The sequence below is a fragment of the Sceloporus undulatus genome, chromosome 9 (assembly GCF_019175285.1).
Source record: "Sceloporus undulatus isolate JIND9_A2432 ecotype Alabama chromosome 9, SceUnd_v1.1, whole genome shotgun sequence".
NCBI lineage: Eukaryota > Metazoa > Chordata > Lepidosauria > Squamata > Phrynosomatidae > Sceloporus > Sceloporus undulatus.
Window position 1 is genome coordinate 16,147,906 of NC_056530.1, and position 20,065 is coordinate 16,167,970.

The 20,065-nt window shown below is 41.9% G+C and overlaps 1 protein-coding gene across 5 annotated transcripts in view; it reads left to right on the forward strand.

Moving 5' to 3' along the window:
* KMT2B (lysine methyltransferase 2B) overlaps positions 1–20,065 on the forward strand; it is a 63,505-nt gene that overhangs the window by 19,326 nt on the left and 24,114 nt on the right. For 4 of the 5 annotated variants that reach the window (XM_042439397.1, XM_042439399.1, XM_042439400.1 and 1 more), the window contains 8 exons: positions 647–824; positions 2,254–2,494; positions 5,115–5,170; positions 14,242–14,487; positions 14,794–14,906; positions 17,607–17,705; positions 18,185–18,298; positions 18,896–19,042. In XM_042439397.1, the coding sequence (XP_042295331.1) occupies positions 647–824; positions 2,254–2,494; positions 5,115–5,170; positions 14,242–14,487; positions 14,794–14,906; positions 17,607–17,705; positions 18,185–18,298; positions 18,896–19,042 (1,194 nt within the window). The remainder of the gene's footprint in view (positions 1–646; positions 825–2,253; positions 2,495–5,114; positions 5,171–14,241; positions 14,488–14,793; positions 14,907–17,606; positions 17,706–18,184; positions 18,299–18,895; positions 19,043–20,065) is intronic. The other variant, XM_042439398.1, reaches the window with a different exon arrangement.

A 20,065-nucleotide genomic window follows, 5' to 3' on the forward strand; every position in this document is an offset into this window, starting at 1 on the left:
TCAAGAAGTAACTTTTAAAATCATAGAGTTGGAAGAGACTGTAAGGGCCATCAAATCCAAACCACTGCTTACAAAATATACAGCTAAAGCCCTTCTGAGAGATGGCCATCCAAACTTTGTTTCACATTTTGCAGTGAAGGAGAGACCACCACCTACCAAGGCAATCCTTTTCAATTCGAAGCACCGGCCAGAAATTTTGTTGTTGTTGTGTGCCTTCAAGACATTTCTGATTTATGGTGACCCTAAGGGAGCTATTGCAGGATTTTCTTGGAAGATTTGTTCAAAAGAGGTTTGCTATTGTCTTCCCCTGAGTCTGAGAGAGAGTAACTTGCCTAAGTTCACATTGGGTTTCCTAATCCAGTGCTCAAACCATTACACCATGCTGGCCCTCTGCCAAGAATTAGGAGTGGAGAATATCTGGCTTCCCGATATTGTTTGATTTCAATTCTAATCAGGCCTATCCAGTATATACAGTAGTGAGCAATAATGTGAGTCACCATTTGAAAATACTTAGAGGCTATCTCTAGACATCACATTGTGCATCCTTGTACAATAATAATTATGGGCAGGCTTGTAAGACCCAGGCCCTGGAGACTGTGATAATGAGATATGCTAATGGGAGATTTTACTGTTTTTTCCTTAACAGGGCCAAGAGTCCCCAGTGCAAGGTCCTCGGATCAAGCATGTGTGTCGGCATGCCTCAGTGGCCCTGGGACAGTCTCGGGCCATGGTGCCAGAGGATGTACCACGCCTCAGTGCCCTGCCACTGCGGGAAAGGGAGGAGATTGCCGCATCACCCACCATAGAGGGTGAGTGGCTCTATGGTGAGCTGACTGATTACTCTGCTTCCTTTGACTATTCTCCGTCTCTTTTCATGAGAACTTGATGACTTTGTGCAAGAAGCTCACCAGTTACTCTATATGCATTAATATGTGATAGTCCCAGTGAGGAGATACGGCATAAAAGATGACCGTTGATCCCTAGAAGAATGAGGTGTACTACAGAGAGGAAAAAATTGGGTTGACTCTAGGAAGACTGGAGGGAATGCTGATGAAATGCAGTTTTGGAGAATGCTTCTTTTGGCTAGGCTTCATGGAGGAGAGAGAGGATCTCTTCTAACCAGAACACCATGAGGGGGAATTAGAAATATGAAGCCCAGGGGCAGGGGCAGATTAAAAAATGGGGGGGGGGGGGATAGTTTTTCTGAGTTTTTCCCCCAAAGCCATTTGCCCCCCAGGAAAACAGATTACGAGAGATGCTATTTTAGAAATATCCATAAAATATTTTTAAAGTATTCTTATAGTTACTCCCCCCCACGTTACTTCTAAAAACTACGTAGCTTAAATTATGCAGACTTTCAGGTAAGACTATGTGCAGTTTAGCTGATATCATTGCAGGGTTGAAGAAAACCAGGGTTGTGAGTATTTCTTTTTTTAAAAAACTAGTTTTTTGTTTAGACCTATTTTTGTATGAATGTTTTAATGTAAAAAAATCAAATCCTGCTTATTATACTAACACTGTGAAATATTATTTTATGTATTAGAAAAGTTGATCAACCATGTTTTAATGCATTTTTGATCTTAACAATCCAAGGTTATTAGGCCTTGGTATGTTTTACATATTTCAATAAAATTTTGATAATTATATTGATTCAGGTTGTTAGCCTATTATATAGGAGTATATGACTATACCAATATAGGATTAAATCAAAACATTAAGTAGCAAAATGCAGTTCAGATGTTATGGCCACTAGTTTAAATAATAGTTGTTCTTTAAAAAGTGCTCTTTTAAAGCAAGTTAATTGAAGGATTTTTTCCCCCCTGAATGGCATTTCTTGCACTATAAAATAAAGTGATTAAAAAGAAGAAACTGACACTGGATACTGGTTTAACATTATCAGTAGCTAGCTGCTAGCAAGATTAGAATTAGCTTTCTTGATGGGAATGATGGCTAGATCCAGTCTAGTTTTATGGTTTTATTATTTTATCATTTATGATGTATTATTGGCCTTTTGTTGATGGATCTCTTTTATTAACTTTACCATGTTGTTTTTGGTGATTTTTATGCTTTTTTTTTTAAACTCTGTTTTTGTATTTACTGTTCGGATATATTTTATATTGGCTTTTAGCTTTTAACAATAAATTTCTACGATTAAAGAAGAAATATTCCAGTGAAGTGAAAAGGGGCATATAGGTCTAGTTGTGGCTTTGGGTTTGCAGTCTAGTCATCTTTCTTCTCCTTTCCCTTCTACAGAAACTTCTTCAGCCTCTGAGAGTGAGAGTGGCCACCAGAAGCAAGTGAAGGTAGATGCTACCATCAAAGCTGTGCCACCCCCAGTGCGCCGCCATGTCTCCCACCATCATGGCAAGAAGAACCGAATGGCACGCTGTGGGAAGTGCAAGGGCTGCCTGAAGTTGCAAGATTGTGGGGAATGCAACAACTGCCTAGACAAGCCAAAGTTTGGTGGGCCAAACACCAAGAAGCAGTGCTGCGTGTGAGTGTGTCTGAGAAGTCCCCAGTTTCAACCTTGTCATTTTGCTTATCACATTTATTTTTCTGTGCACCTTAGCAAATAGAATCCAGAGGTTCGATGGTCTGTCTTCAATGGTCAGGAGAGTGAAGTCCAAATGTTATGAGCTGGGACTCTCTGGATTCTGCAATTGTACAGTGCAATTCATTTTAGGATGCAGAATTTGGCTTGTCTTGGTATTTGCTTCTTTAAAAGTCAGTGGCATGATTATTAACTTTCCTGATATTTGCTGGAAGTCAAACTCAGCCAAAACCTCAAGATCTAGCAAGTTCCTTAAGTGCCTGGAAGACAATTTCATTGTCCAAAAGGTAGAAGAGCTAACAAGGGAATCAGCTATTTTAGATCTGAAACCTAACCAACAGGGATGACCTGGTTAATGGGTACAAATGGTGGAATCCTTAGGTGGGAGTGATCATGTTCTCCTGGAATTTGTTATACATTGGAAAGGAGAAGCCAGGCATAGTCAGACATGCATTCTAGACTTTAGAACAGCTGATTTCAGTAGATATAGGATGGGGGAACACCTGGCTGAACGAGACTACGTGTGAAAGGAATATAGGAGTCCTAGTAGCTCACAGATTGAATATGAGTCAACAGTGTGATGTGGCAGCTAAAAAGGCCAATGTGATTCTAAGCTGCATCAATAGGAGTATATAGGGAAGTAATAGTGCCACTTCATTCTGCCTTGGTCAGGCCCAACCTAGAATACAGTTCTCGGCACCACAATTCAAAAAGGATGTTGAGAAGCTGGAGCATGTCCAGAGGAGGACAACCAAAATGGTGAAGGGGGTCTGGAAACCATGCCCTACGAGGAGAGACTTAGGGAGCTGGGCATATTTAGTCTGGAGAAAAGAAGGTTAAGAGGTGATATGATAGCTTTGTTTAAATATTTGAAGGGATGTCATATTGAGGATGGAGCAAGTTTGTTTTCTGCTGCCTCAGAGAATAGGACCAGGAAAAGAGATTGCATCTGAACATTAGGAGGAACTTCCTGACAGTAAAAGCTGTTTGACAGTGGAACACACTCCCTCAGAGTGTGGTGGAGTCTGTCTCTTTGAAGCTTTTTAAACAGACGCTGCATGGCCATCTGTTGGGGATGCTTTGATTTAGATTTCCTGCATGGCAGGGGGTTGGACTGGATGGCCCTTGTGGTCTCTTCCAACTTTATGATTCTATGAAAGATTGTAGATGCGCTCCTTCTAGCTAAGGCAGGAGTGGGCAAAAGTTGTTAGTGTTAGGGGCCATATCGTCCCCCTTTACACTGTGGCACTTTCAACACAATTCCTCCTGATCAGTTTTAGTCCCAGTTTCAACAGGAAAAGGCCACTCCTGGGCCTAAAATGGTGTGAAGGGTAACCAAGCATTGTGAAGTTTGCTGGGGGGGGGGGGGCAAAAAGTTGGATGTGACCAGTAATATGCACTGGCTGATTTTTAAAAAACAACACCTTGGCACCTTATTCCTTTTGCTATGTTAACCAATAATTAATTAACTACTAATTTGCTTTTAAGAACATAAGAATAACCATGTTGGATTATAACCATGTTGGATTTGACCAAATGCCTATCTGGCTTAGTGTTTTGTTCACACAGCAGCCACTGAATGCCTCTGAGAAGCCCATAAGCAGAACACAAGTGCAATAGTGCATTATCATGGCATGGCAAGTCTTGCCTGCTTGGTTTCATCTTTTTGTGAACAGCCCAGAAGTAAATAAAATGAGTCGTCTAAACAGTAGAGCCGGAAAGGCAGGGAATAGTTCCTCTGGATATGAAAATCTGGAAGCTATGCCATATAACCACTGGAAGCCATGTTCCCCCTTTTGCATGAGTCTTCATCAGACATGTAGACACATGCCAAGGGAGATGGAACTCCTTTTGTCTTTTGTAAGTGTGCAGAAATGAAAGCAGAGCAGATACATTGTTATGATCCAAAGTGGAAAGAAGCTGCTTATCATAGCTGTGGCAGGTTAAAAGCATTTTATTGGAAATGGTAATAAAAACCTTCAGGGCTGTTAGCTGATATGTGCTGGTGCATGTGGATTTTCTAATATTATGGTGATAACAAATATAACAGAAATCCCATCTTTCCTTCAAGGAGCTTGTGGCAGGGTATGTGCTCCCTTCTTATATTTCAACACTCCAGTCCAAGGGTAGACAACCTGGTGCTCCCCAGATTCTAGACCAGAGCCATCACAATCCATGACCACTGGTTGTGCAGTCATCTGAAGAACACCACATTGTCTTCCCAGTACTGGCTCTTGTAGAACACATGGATATCCATTTTCTGGCAGAATGGTTGCTGTTGTATGTCTTGGGGAAGGGCTAGCCGTCCATTTCCTGATTTGTGTGGGTCCTCCTTTCTTTCTAAAGATATGTCAGTACCTTGCTAGCCTTTGTTGCCAATGATGAGATCAATAGGCCTCTTGTCTGTATAGCCAAACACATTAACTATCGTCTTTCGAATGGTCAAGGCTTTTTGCTGGGGGATTCTAGGGGTTGTGGCCCTGCTTGCCCCTTGAATCTTTTCCAAGCTCCAGTTTGGAGATTATTTCTCTGCTCTAACCCTACATGTCTGGCTCACTGACAGGTATCGGAAGTGTGACAAGATTGAAGCACGGCGGGTGGAGCGGCTGTCTAAGAAAGGTAACAGTTGAGTGGCTGTACATGGGTGGACTAATCATGTTCTGCTGTGAGTTGGATGTGTGATCATGTGTGGTCTCTTTTTGGTGTTAGTTTTTCATTAGATATATGATCTTCTGGTGTAGGGACATTGTTGGATATATTTATACCCTTGTGTAACCATGTTGGGTTCAGTCCTACACATGCAGGGTGGGAAGGGCAGAATCCTACTCTGCATATACAGTTGGATCACTAGCACTGATTTCTGCATTATACTAGAATGGATTATACATTTGGCATGTAATGTCCAAACTGCCTGCATTTAAGTGGGCTCTGAAAACGTTGTTTATATAGGATTTTAATGTTTAGCAGTTTGCTGTTTAAAATTTTGTATAAGTCTGAGGCTGCTGTGTTAACTGTCTAAATTGTAGATTTTTGAAATTGTGTGTTTTGTTTGTTTTTATATCCTTGTAATCCAATTTGAGCATTAATTATTTGTGGGAAAGTGGTGGGCAAATGCTGTCAACACAACTACAGATTTTGCACTGTACATTGGTGGGTTACCTTTTGCAAATTGTGAAAATTTACAAATGATTTCACATTGTTACACAGCACTTATTTTGTGAAGTTGGACTTTGGTATCTAAATAACTTGTCAGATGTTGGGTGGGGGGGATGAGCACTGTCTATGAGAAGATGTGGTAAATAGTGATGCTGTATACTCCTTTTGGGAATGGCTGGGAATTACTGTGTTTGTATGTTTCTTAAAGCGACTGCCAGTAAGTTTTAAAATGCTGAGCTGAGGTGGGAACTTTCAGCCCTCCAGATGTTTGCCTCACCCAGCGTCACCAATGGCAAATGGGTGTTAAAGTTGGAGTTCAAAAGAGGTGGAAGGCCAAAGCATCCCTTCTAAAAAGAATGGGTGGGATCTTTGTTATTTTATCAGAAGATCTAAGATTCAGCAGTTGAAAAGATGCAAAATGGTGGATGAAAGTCTGGAGCCATTTATCTCCTTTCCTTTGTGTAACAGTCATACATAAATGTAATCATCTTAGTTATACAGATTGGGTATTCTAAAAAACAGCTTTTAAAGTTAGTAACCCTTGATGATCTGCAGCAAGTCACCCAATGGATTTTGATATACATTTTCCCTACCTCTGCTGTAAAGAATGCTGAGAGCAAGAATTATAGGTTGTACGTGTTGTGTATTATAGTAGTAGTAGTTGTGTGTGCTTTCAAGTCGTTTCCGACTTATACCAGCCTTATGGCAAATCTATCATAGGGGTTTTGCAGGGTTTTTTTAGAGGGGGTTTGCCATTGCCATCCTCTGAGGCTGAGAGATTGTGACTTGCCCAAGGTCACTCAGTGCATTTCCAGGGTTGAACACGGATTCAAACCCTGATCATAGTCCAACACTCAAAATACTACACCATTCTGGCACTCATGTGCACTGTATTATCACCTTATAAATAACCACAGAAAAGTACTAATCTACGAAGAAGCTAGGAGCCATATTTTTGTGCTGGCTTCAGGGGAGGGAAACCCAGCATAGAAACCTCAGTCAAAAGAATGGCAGAGTGGGAATTTAAAAATCAGTTCTCACATGGCCACCAGATGAGTTGCCAAATATACAGCTGGTATTTTTATGTGAAAGATAAGAAACCACAAAAATCAGTGTGCAAGATTTGTGTTAGCAGCTGTATTTTTGTGTCTTGACTGCAGTCTTGGAGAACACAGAGATCTCTAAAGTCACTTAGTGCCACTAGATGTTATCATAAAACAGCAACTGTTCTTGATTTCAATCTAGTACATCTCCTGTACTGCTTAGAACAGAACCAGTGGTCTTGTTCCAGCTTGCAGCATGTTCCAAAGAATCCTTTAGTAACCCTGTAGTGTGATTTTCATCTGGAATGTCATAAGGTTGTGTGTGTGTGTATACCTCTTTCTGTGGCCACCATTGTGGGATACTGGGGCTTCTTTCACAAATTGTCTTTCTTTTTGTGCAAACGCATCCATCTCAGAGCTTGGAAGGATGGCTGCTCTCAGAATTCCCCTAGCAACCACACTGACTGGAGTTCTGGAAATTTTAGTCCAAAAAGGAGATATAGTCCAAAGGTAGACGTTGTACTCCAAATATGTGACTCCCCAGGTTTTGATCCAGCTGTGATAATAAATGGGCACTTAGCCACTTGTTCATTTCAGATATTGGACCAAATGCCCAGCAGTCCTAACCAGCATGGCTAATAGTGAAAAATGCTGAGACCTGTAGTCAAACAATATCAGCAGGATCCCAGTCGGCTTATGTCTGCTTTATGGAAATTACTTTTCACAGTTTAGAAGTCTATCTAACCCAAAAAACTGAGGACATATAACAAAGATCAAGAATGATGTTGGATCCATTTTTTTTAAAAAAAGGATTGCTTAGAATCTACAATTGGTAGTGGAATTTGAATATATTTAACTGAATGCAACATTCTAGTTGTTTTTCCTGCCAATACCTAGCTGAATTCTTAACAACGAAAGCTGTTTTGCACCTGATCAAGCCAGAACTTCTAAACATTACTTTTTCAGATTATAATTCCCAGAATCCCCTAGCCAGCATTGTACATTGGGCCCTTCCGGATCCCCCCGTGTAAGGGGATTTCTGTGTATGCTCAATCCCCATTCAAAAGAATGGGGCTTGCACTCATGGTGTGTTATGGTGTGTGTGCCATGGGTGTGCAATAACCCTTTTTGGGGCATGCCAAGCCTTCTTCTGGCTTGGCTTTCAGTGTATGCTGAAAGCCACATAAGTCTCACCTGTGTCTGACGCAGGTGCACTGTCGTTTAAAAAGACATTTTGTCCAAGCTCTTGCTGTTCATCTTCTTCAACATTATCTACTGGACTGGCCTTTCCAGGATCAGAGTCCAGTTGTGCGCATACCTTACTCCTGACATTGCCTCAATCCAGGTTTTGCATGTATTGTTACTGATATTTCACTGAAATTAAACTCTGTGCCCCTTTGCTCCCTGGATTAATGTTCATTAACCTGGGGCCCTCTTGTTGAAAACCATAATCACCTGCCAACATGTCTGACAGTTGAGGATAATGGATCATGTGATCCTCTCTACCTGGAGAGCATTGGAAAGGGCATGGCTACCCTCAATGACGGTGTTCTCCAAATCTCATTACTTTATGCTGTGAAAGATATGCTTATCATTTATACTTTTGCTCTAAATACTAGTGTGGTGTCTAGCTGTGTTTCAAATGGGCATTGAGCCCAGTTATTTTCCTTGGAGGAGTGAACTTTTTTATGTTCCATCTTTCTTCCTTGGAATTTCAACAGTGGGGTATATCATTCTCCCTGGTGGGCTTCTATCTGAGGCATGGATGGACCTTTCTTTGGATACTGGAGCCCTGACTGCCATTTATTTGTCCTCCTTTATGTGTAATAATGGTTTCCTTGGGATTGCTGCAGAGTATGGGAACTTAATTGGATGTATGGCTTCAACTACTGATGTTGAGATATGGGATATTACAGCAGTAGGGGCATTTTCAAAATTAGCATCTTGACTTTCACCTCAGAAACTTTCACTTTACTCTTTTGGCTTGGATCTTTCTCTAAGCATATATCTTCAGTCATCAAAGGCCACTGCACTGTAAAGATGATCCCATATCCCCAAAAGTTGTTTTCTCAAATGAAGGCTTTAAAATACTTGGCGTTATCTGGGGCTGTGCTAAAGCTGAGGGTATGGTTTCAGAACTGGTGAGGAGAAACAACTGTGATCAAATCTCCAAAAGCAATTGTCTACTGTTGTGTTTAGCCATGTGTTTTGTCTAACCGCTCCCTACCCCATCTGAGGGCAGATTGTGTAGGATCCTGTCATGTGGAACTTTAATTTCTCAGACTATTAAAATATTGTGGCCATTACTTAGTGTTTGTATATTGCTTTCAAATATTTGAAATACTTCACATACATTTTCTTGTATCAACACCAATCTGGTATATATGAGTCTTTTAAAAATCCAAATTCCTCTTATTATTCTGCATATATGTTGAGGAAAGTGGGTGTGTGCTGTTTTGCACCTTATTTCAGCCTTCCCGAACTTGGGATATTCCATCTTTGGGACTACAGCTCCCACCATTCCTGACCACTTGGGGCTGTAATCCAATAATACTGTATTTTAGTCAGACGTCAGGCTTGTAAAATCTACGCTGCTTTTTCCTCAGGACTCTGAGGTCCATCAGTGGCAAGTGGGTGCAAAAATAGTAGCTTAGGCAGGTAGACATGTTTTCAGTAAGAACTTCAACAGAGTCCCCTGCGGTATTCTGGCAAGCAAGGTAATGTGGGCTAGACAATGCAACTGTTAAATGGATTTGTAATTGGTTGAATGGCCGAAACCAAAAAGTGCTCAGCAATGGCTCCTTTTCATCCTGGAGACAAATGACTAGTGGGGATGCACAGGGGTCTGTCTTGGCCCAGTGCTATTCAATATCTTTATCAGTGAGTTGGATGTAAGAATAGAAGGCATGCTTCTTAACTTTGTAGATGACACCAAATTAGGAGGAGTAGCTAATACCCAAGATCAAAATTCAAAATAACCTCAATAGATTAGAAAGCTGGGCTAGAACTAACAAAATGAATGTCAACACAGAGAAATGTAAGGTACTGCACTCAGGGCAAAAAAAATGAAATGCATAGATATAGGATAGGGGACAACAGTACATGTGAAAGGGGTCTAGGAGTCCTAGTAGACCACAAGTTGAACATTGCAATTCTAGGCTGCATCAATAGAAGTTTATTGTCTAGATCAAGGCAAGTAATAGTATCATTCTATTCTGCTTTGGTCAGGCCTCACCTGGAATATTGTATCCAGTTCTGGGTACCACAATTCAAAAAGGATGTTGACAAGCTGAAAGGTGTCCAGAGGAGGGCAACCAAAATGGTGAAGGATCTGGAAACCATGCCCTATGAGGAGAGACTTAGGGAGCTGGGTATGTTTAGCCTGAAGAGGAGAATGTAAAGAGGTGATACAATATCCCTGTTTAAATATTTGCAGGGATGTCATATTGGGGGTGGAACAAGCTTGTTTTCTGCTGCTCCAGAGACTAGAACACAGAGCAATGGATGCAAACTACAGGTAAAGGGATTTCACCTCAGTGTTAGGAAGAACATCCTGACATTGAAAGCTGTTGGACAGTGGAACACACTCAATAGTAGTGTGATAGTCTCCTTCTTTGGAGGTTTTTAAACAAAGGCTGGATGGCCATCTGTTCCGGGTGCTTTGACTCTATATTTGTGCATGGCAGGGGGTTGGACTGGATGGTCCTTGAGGTCTCTTCCAACTCTATGATTCTATGACACACACCAGCCTTCTGCAGCCATTACCCTCCAGATGTTTTGGACCACAATTCCTGGCATTATTTACTGATTGATTGCTGCCTTATATTTGTCTCATGAATGGGATTCAGGGAGAGTTAGTGAAAATATAAAATGGATAAAAGCTTTGAAAAAAAAGAAAACACACCAATAAAAGAAAATGTAACATCTATATAGTTAAACGTCCTTTTCCACAAAAGTTGCCAATAGCACCTGAATGAAAAGGCCTTTGCCTACAAGGGGAAGACAGTTGGGAAGTAACCAGCTTAGCCTTCAGGCTTGGGAGTGGCCCCCAAAAAGCACCTTTCTGAACGCTGGCCAAGGCGTCTGGGTCTTATGGGAGTTGAAGGCCAAAACATCTGGAAGGTGCTCAATTGGGGAAGACTGACATATACAAAGAATGTGGATGCTTCTGAGCATTCAGATCCAGAGTTTTTGATAAGTACCAGAAGCAAGTTCACAAATACTTTCACACCAGCAACCATTCCTGGTTCTTCTCCCTCAAGTCATCCCCCCCTCACCCGCCCCAGGAGCCTGTGTGTAAGAACAGAGCCTTTTAGTTGTTACAGGTAAGCAGCTGAGCTAGACACTTTCACTTAGCTACTGTGAACTACCTAGACTCTTCCAGTACATTTCAATCTGCTTTCTGCTCATCCAAATTGCAAGTAATTCCATTTCAAAACTTACTTGCTGTTGTCACATTATTTCCATTTATCTTCATCTCCATTTCCTTTCCCTTACATTAAAATTTTAGACTGTGAGCTCTTTGGACCAGGGACCCTGTCCTCTTAGACTTTGCAAAGCTTCATGCACCTTGGTGGTACAGTTTCAATTATAGCTCCAACCAGAGTTTACAATATTTCCCTCTGTGGACTACAGTTTAGGGCATATGCTGACTAGAGGATCTTGTACTTTAAAAAATAATGACCATCAGTCCAACAGCTTGAAAAAAATTACTTTAAATGGAGACGTCAGCTGTTGCTGAACCATGTTCAAGAGAGGAAGAAATAGCAACTTACCTCTTCCCTGCTAACACTGGAAGAAAGTGCAGTGATGCTGAGGGACAATGGAGGCAGATAGATTTGTATAGAATTGGGTAGAAAGAGAAGGCTGTCCTCTGCTGGGTGATGTGGTGAGAGATCACAGGTAGCTCTGGCCAGAGGTGGAGGTAGGATCTCTCTGGTTTAGCATTTGGGAGGAGTGTGTGGAAAGGAAATGGGCACAAATCAGGAAGGGGTGGGGCTGGCTCTTGCAGGGGAAGTTTTTGGGACCTGAAGAAAGTTCAACAGAGCAGAGCCTGCCTGATGTGTTTGTGTGAGGGAGAATGGCATTGCTTGCATCCAGACTGAAGAGACATTGATTATGTGAGCAGACAATCTGGGGGAAGGAGGCTGATGGGCAGAGGGGGGGGGGAATCCATGTGCATCACAGCCAGGAGTGGGCTAGATTTGGTTGGGTCTGCTCTGGGAGAGAATGGCTCTAGTAGTTGTCTCTTGAATGAAGAATCCTGGTTTTTCCCTCCTCTGGGGAGGCGTAAATTGGAAGGGAGGGCAGTTTAAAAGTTATAGCCTAGACCCCTGGGTTCTGTTCTGTAGGAGGACTTGGAAATTTGGAGTACAGTGTCCAAATAGAATCCTATGATCATGCTGATTGAGGGATTCTGGGAGCTGGAATCAAAAAAATCAACTCCAAGCTGTGCCTGTAACCCTCTTTGGCCATGAGTCTTTTTCAACATAGCTGTTTGCTGTTTTTGCATTTTTACTATGGGCATTGGCAAGCATCTTTTTGTCAGAACCCCCAGCCCCAATGCACTGAAATTATCAAAGGAAAAGTTTTGGACTGATTGCTTTCAAAGAGCAAACATTTACAAAAAAATATTCTGGTGCTTTAAAGGCTAATGGTCTGGTGCCTGCTTCATCTGCATATGATAAAGAGCACAATCAGACTGCTAAGCTTTTTAAAATGCCTGAAGGCTCCTCTGGGACTTTGCAGGAACAAACTATAGTCTTTAGTTGTTGTTCTTGTTGTTGTTAACTGCCCTCAGTCAGCCTCAACTCATGGCACCCCTGTGGATGAGACATCTCCAAGATTCCCTCTCTTCCACTACTCTGCTTTATGCTTTGCAGACTCATGCCTGTGACTTCCCTGACTGAGTCTAGCCTTCTGACCTGTGTCTTCTTCTCTTTTTGCTGCCTTCTACCTTATTGTCTTATCTGATGAGTTCTGCCTTCTCCCCATGTGGCCAAAGTATGATAGTCACAGTTTGATTATCTTGGTTTCTAGGGGTATTTCAGGCTTGATCTGTTTGATGACTCATTTGTTTGTCTTTTTGTCTGTCCACAGTATCCTCAGCACTCTTCTACGGTGCCACATTTCAAACCAGTTTTCTTTTTATCCACATTTTTCACTGTCCAGCTTACACATCCATACATAGTGATGGGGAATATCATGGCTTGGACAGTTCTAACTTTATTGCTCTTTACTCTTTTGGATCTTTTCTTGCTCTTTCATGGCCCATTTCTAATCTCTTTATCTCTTGATTGCAATCTCCATTCTGTTCATGGTTTGATCCAATCTAAGAGAAATCGTTAACTGTTTCCATTTCCTCATTGTCTAGATTCAATTTATGTAGGTTCTCTTTAGTCATTATTGTTGCTTTCTTTATGTTTAGCAACACATTTAATTTGGAATTCCTTCCAAGTTAATAGTCTGGTGCTGTATCACTCCTCTTCTGGAATTTAATATAGCAAAATAGCATTGATAGCTCAGCTGGCCTTCTCTTGTCTGTTGGTCAAAGTCAATGTGTGTGAAAAATGACCATCCAGTCTTCACAGTCCTCCCCCCCTTCAGTGTTTCATATCTTTGTGTTGGAAATGCAGTAGTTAAAGTGTATGACAATATCCTCCCCCAACCAAACAGCAATTTAGCTATCTATTGAGAGAGGCAGGGTAGGCCCCAGCAGAGCAATTAGTTCAGAGATAAGCAGAGTTTATCTGCATCAGATTACAAGAGGTGGGGGTGAGGGGCTCTGACCAGTTGTTTCATGGAGTGGAAGATGAGAAATGGATAAGGTAAGTGAGCTAATGAAGACTTCTGCTGAGGTGAAATCATAGGTAGCTAGCCCTAAACAGAGTAAGAGTTGCTACACAATATGTTATTTTATTTCTTTACATTTATATCCTGCCTTTCATCCAAGGAACTCCAAAGCCACTTGTGGCTTTCCAGTTCTTCCTCAAGTCCTCCCCCTTTTATCCTTGCAATTACCCAGTGAGGTAGGTTAGGGTGAGAGATGATCTCTAGTCCAGGGTCACCTAGTAGTACTTTGAATATGGAGCTCCATAATTCTAGTCCATAATTCCTGAGGACACTGCATCACATTGGTGTAACGTCAGTCTGCACTGGCTGTTTGCTTAATCCTGGTTTCTCCCTATGTCTACACCAGAATTTAGAAAATACACCTTTTTAGACTGCAACTCTCAAAAGCCCCAGCCTTTTAAAAATACAGCTTTTATTATTACAGCCCCATGATTGGGATAGTTGCAATCCAAATATGTACCTTTCCTGACCCCTGTGCTTCACATATCTTCTGCACATGCATCGAAATGTCTACCAACCTTGTGATGTATGTGATGGGAAGAAAGATGAATGGGAGAAATTGGACCTTCTTGGTTAGCATCCACAGCCAGTTGGAGGCAGCCTGTGAGACCCCCTGCTCATCCCTGCCTTTGTCTTCAGGCCGTCCTGTAGTGAAGGCCATCGTTTCCTGGGATTCAGAGGATTCTGGAGAGGCATTTCCAGCCCCCTTGGAGGTCATGCTGGGGGCCACAGAGACAGCCGAGCAAGACTCCTTGCTGCAGCGCAAGTCAGCCCGGCGCTGTGTCAAACAGAGGCCCTCGTATGACATATTTGACTCCTCCGACTCGGACACAGAACCAGTGTCTGGCTCAGCTACGCATCGCCGGAAATCCTCCCGGGATTCAGGTGAGTTACAAACTCTAAGCAGTTTTGCCCATGACTTCTATGTTGGGATTTATGCTGGTTCTTCATGTAGGTAATAAATAGCACACACCAAATAAACAGCCTTGTGTTTGTGAACACAGTATGGGAGGAATCCCCCCTTCCCCATTTAAACAGCTCCATTTTATTTTATGTCCTTGTTATATGATGCAATGTTAACTACAAAGTGTGTTCAGTTTTATTTTTCCAGTTCAGAAAAATAATAGGACCTCATACAGATCAGAGGAAAGAGATGGTTTGTTGACCTACAGTCCCTTACCCTCTTTCTAGATTTACTTCCCATGGATTCTGAGGAGCAAAGTCGACCCCGAAAAACCCCACTTCAGCCTGTGGTGCAGTTAAAAGCCAGAAAGAAGCCTGAGAAGGTGAGGCTTCAGCGAGGGGTGAGTAGAAGGAGATAAGGGCAGCCCTTGGAAAAGTTATCTTTACTGCAACTCTATGAATGCTCCAGCCAGACTAGAGTAATTGGCAATTGATGTAGACACATCCATTGCCTTTAGGACAGAGTAGTTCCTGTTTTGGGATACATAGTAGGTCCTGATAGATCCTGAGGATTTATACATTAAGGGTCTCCATGCCTTGTGTTTGTCAACTGTGCATCAATTGTTACTTTGCCTTAGGCATCAAAATGTATTGAGCCAGTTATTGTTTTGGGCCTTGCATAGATAAGCCAAATACTTGAGTTGCTCATTTGCCTTTTCTTAGTAAAGTCCAGGTAGCTTTCTGGCAGGAGCCGTACTTTTATGACTTCTCAGAAAACTTTTAAGACGGACTGATTTTTTTTTTTTTACTGCTGAAGAAATGTGTAGGTGGTTTCAATTTTATTTGATGGTTTTTGATTTGGGTTCCTTTTTGTGTTTTATGGCTGCCATATGGAAAATTGTTTGAGATGTATCTATAAACAGGGGAAAAAAACAGCATAAGAAATTACTATGCAAGTAGGACCTACAGGAAATCACCTCAGTATGATTTACTCCAGTTAGATGTGCAAGCTAACCAGCCTTGTTTCAGAGTATTCTATCCTTCCTTCCCCATCTCTCTCTGTTCTCGTTTTGTCGCTTTCTGCCAGTTTTTTAAAAAACTCTTACAGGCAATCATAGAGTTGGAAGACATCCCAAGGGCCATCCAGTCCAACCCCATTCTGCCATGCAGGAAATCACAATCAAAGTATCCTCAACAGATGGCCGTCCAGCCTCTATTTAAAGACCTCCAAAGAAGGAAACTCCACCACACTCCAAGGGAGTGTGTTCCACTGTCGAACAGCCCTTACTGTTAGGAAGTTCCTCCTAATGTTGAGGTGGAATCTCTTTTCCTGTAGCTTGCACCCTGTTCTTTGGCGCAGCTCCACCCTCAGTCCTTTAGATACTTAACAGGGCTCACCTCTTAACCATCTCTTCTCCAAGCTAAACACACCCAGCTCCCTAAGAGTCTCTTTGTAGGGCATGGTTTCCACACCCTTCACCATTTTAGTTGCTCTCCTCAGGACACACGCCAGCTTGTCAACATCCTTTTTGAATTGTGGTGCCCAGAACTGGACACAGTATTCCAGGTGAAGCCGGACCAAAGCAGAATAGAGAATGGTGCTATTACTTCCATTGATCTAGACACTATACTTCTGTTGATGCAGCCTAGAATCGTATTGGCCTTTTTAGCTGCCACATCATACTGTTGACTCATGTTCAGCTTGTGGACTCTTAGGACTCTTAGATCCCTTCCACATGTAGTCTCTTTAAGCCAGGTGGCCCCCATCCTATATCTGTGCATTTCATTCTTTTGCCCTAAGTGCAGTACCTTGCATTTCTCTGTATTTAAATTCATTTTGTTAGCTTTGGTCCAGCTTTCTAATCTATTAAGGTAATTCTGAATTTCCATCCTGTCCTCTGGGGTATTAGCTGTTCCTCCTAATTTGGTGTCATCTGCAAATTTGATAAGCATGCCTCCTATTCTTTCATACAAGTCAATGATGTTGAGTAGCACTGAGCCCAGAAAAGAATCTTGTGGCACTCCATCAGTTACTTCTCTTCAGGATGAAGAGGAGCCATTGCTGAACATTCTTTGGGTTCAGCCATTCAACCAATTACTAATCCACCTAACAATTGTATTGTCTAGCCCATATTTTACTAGCTTGTGAAGTCGAAGGCTTTCATGGCCGGCATCCATAGTTTTTTGTGGGTTTTTCGGGCTATGTGGCCATGTTCAAGAAGAGTTTCCTACTCGAACATGGCCACATAGCCCGAAAAACCCACAAAAAACTATTTTACTTCATAGATTTACAAATCACAAACATTCATCACATAAATCTTTTTCTTTATACATCTGGAATACACCAATCATCACATTTGGACCAGGGAATTTCCTCCTCCCCTTCCCTCCCCTAACCTCCATCTTCTTTCCTACTCTTCTCTAGTTACACACTACCCCTACTGTTACTTTTCACGCCATCTGCTAACCAATCCCTATATCTTCATTCCACTCCTCTCCTCTCTCTGCCTATATCTCTAGCCCTCTTTCGTACCCTTCACACTTACATTCACCATCTTCTTCTGCCTTACTCTCCCTTCTCTTCCTAACTTTTGAAGCACTGGGGCTTTTGAGTATCCAGACAAAGCCATCATCTACTACCTGTTCCTGTGTTCTCTGTGGCTTAATCGCATAGAGCAAGGAATGGGAAGAATGGATGTTCCCAGCAACATATTGTTGCAAGATACAGTATTGTAATGCATAGTATTTGACAATTGCTTGGTCTTGAATGTGTAGTCAAAATCAATTACCTTTACAAAATGCCTGCTACTGATGAAAATTAAAACTGCTAAAGCTAATTAACTGATCTGGATCAATAAGGGGGGCTTCATTATGGAGGTTATCATGATGAATGCCTGTACTTAATTTATTTGTTTATTAAATGTTTATCATTAAACCAGTGCATGTAGCATTTGAAATAAAGAAAAAAATCTTCAAAGTTTGCTTGTCTAGGACATCAGCCATCAGCCCATTTAGGAGAATGGGAATTGTATTCAATCTCATGTTCTGTATACACAGGGAAAGTTTGGGAACAAACTTCTCATTGTCCTTGGTTTCTCTAGGATGTCCCCTTTTCTGGCACATTCCCATCATTGTCCAGCGGCTGGAATGGGAAACAGAAATCAACAGATGGCATCCACCGGCTCAGGGTTGATTTCAAGGTGAGGATGTATGTTTATCTACCTAAAAGATACCTGGGATGCTTTCACACTGAACAGTTATAATGCTGCATTCTGCATAACTGCCATGGCAGCATTTTGCTAAATCCTTGGTTTTGCAGATTAGTGAGATGCTAAAACGTTCTAGTTGAGAATTCTAAAAACCTCTTTCTGATCTGCAGATCCCAGGATGTTGCCAAGGCAGTTAAAGTAAAATCATAGCACTGTATCTATGTTGTGCAAAAGGGTACCAGTTGAAGCAATGATATGTATTTAAAGTCTCAAATAAGCTGCCAGGGAGAATGCAGTTCCCTTTGGAGACATATTGTTATTGTTGTTGTTGTTGTTGTTATTATTATTATTATTTATTTATTTGAGGCCCAGACAAGATCTTTTTTAGTGGTCTATTGCCTCTGGCTCTAAAGCTTTCATAGCAAACCCTCTCCCCCCCCCCCCCCCCCCCCCGCTTTGCTGTCTTGCAGGAAGACTGTGACCTAGAGAACGTCTGGTTGATGGGTGGCCTCAGCATCCTCACTTCAGTACCAGTAACCACACAGCTGGTGTGCCTGCTATGTGCTAGCAAAGGCTTCCATCAGGTGGGTCTGAGGAATAGGATGGCAGTGGTCAGGATGTTCATATTCACCTTAGGGGATGTGAGGTGGGTGGAAGTGAAGAGGTTAGGGTGTTCATTTGGGATGCATGAGAAAGGGCTTTTGTACCTAGTATTGGTAGCGTCACTGGAGGGAGGGGTGCAGGAGGTGCGGACCACACCAGGTGACACCCTAGAGGGGGTGGCACCCAGCCGAGTACACCCCTCCCTCCCCTACACTGGTTTACTCACAAGTAAACTAGTATGTGGAAGGGAGGGAATGGGTGTGCCCTTTGTCTCTGCGTCCACAAGCCCCTCCACCATACCAGGTAACACCTCATGGAGAAATAGCACTGCCTAGAATGGGGTGCAAATCCATTTTGTACTTAGAATGGGGTGGAGATGTGGCGTGGCATTTGCAGAATTTGGAATTTTTTTCTTTTTTCAAACTAAATCTCCCATATACCCCTAACTGGGGGATTTGTAGTCCAAAACATGAATCCTTTAAAGCTCTAGGTTAAAATAAAAGAGGCTTCAGTGTTTGGGGTTTTCTATTTCTGTCAGTCACTCTTGTCTGACATGACTGCCTGCTGTATCCTTTCAGCTTGTGTTCTGCCAGGTGTGTTGTGACCCTTTTCATGTCTTTTGCCTGGAGGAGGATGAACAGCCACTGCCTGAGCAGGAGGAGAGCTGGTGTTGCCGTCGTTGCAAATTCTGTCATGTCTGTGGCCGCAAAAACAAGGCATCCAAGGCAAGTGGGAAGGGTTACTTTGTGTGGGTATTCTATGAAGGAAGTGTCTGGGACTACATACAATGGCTACAGCCAGTTTACAGAAATATGAGGGGAAAGGTGCAGTATTCCACATGAAAGATAGTCTGTGCTATTTGTTTAGAAACAGCATAAGCAGCACAAAAGCAATGCATGATAGTGATCAGTGAGGACACTCATGATTCTTTTTCTGTTCCCATGTCTAACAGCAGAAGTGTGGAAAATAAGCCAACTATAGTTACAAGTGGATTTAGTTTGTATATGTTCTACAGCTTGCATAGTGTTTTTTAAACAGAATCAGAAGGGGAAAAGAGGTTAAAATTCACCTCCCTGGTTACTGTTTATCACACAGTGCAGCCTTATAAATAAGCCTCACAAGCCAGTAGCCTTGTTTTGTTTGTTTTACTAGCCTGATAAGAGCACAATATTATTAAAGCCTTTGGGGCCTAACTGACTTTTTAGACATGTACGTTTAGCCTTTTTGAGCTCTTTTAATTGATTTCAATTGTTTGAATATGTTTTTATCTTTTAACATTATTTATTGGTTTTAATTTGAAATTGTGTAAATTGTTTGTATAGATTTATCTGTACGCGGTCCTTAGATCTCATGATAATAGGATGGAATAAAAATATTTTCATTAATAAATGTGTAATTTTGCCATAGTACACTTTTTCCTCTGGTTTTCTTCCTAAACTTCCTATCTTTTTTAATTCTTATTTGCCTCACTTCCTTTAGCTCAGTGGTCCCCAAATGTGCCCTTTAAGAAATTTTGGATGTCAGCTGCCAGAAGCCTCAGCCATGTTGGCCCATAGTCTGGGATTCTGGGAGCTGAAGTTCAAAATCCCTTAAAGAGCATAGTCTGGGGGACCACTGCAGTTTAGCTAGTTAGACTCTTGACTCAGCTCCTTGAGCATATTTCTATCTCCTTCCCACCTACAGGATACAGCTTGTTCTCATTTTATTTTCTGTCTTTTCTACCCTTTTATTTAAGCCTCTTTCAATTC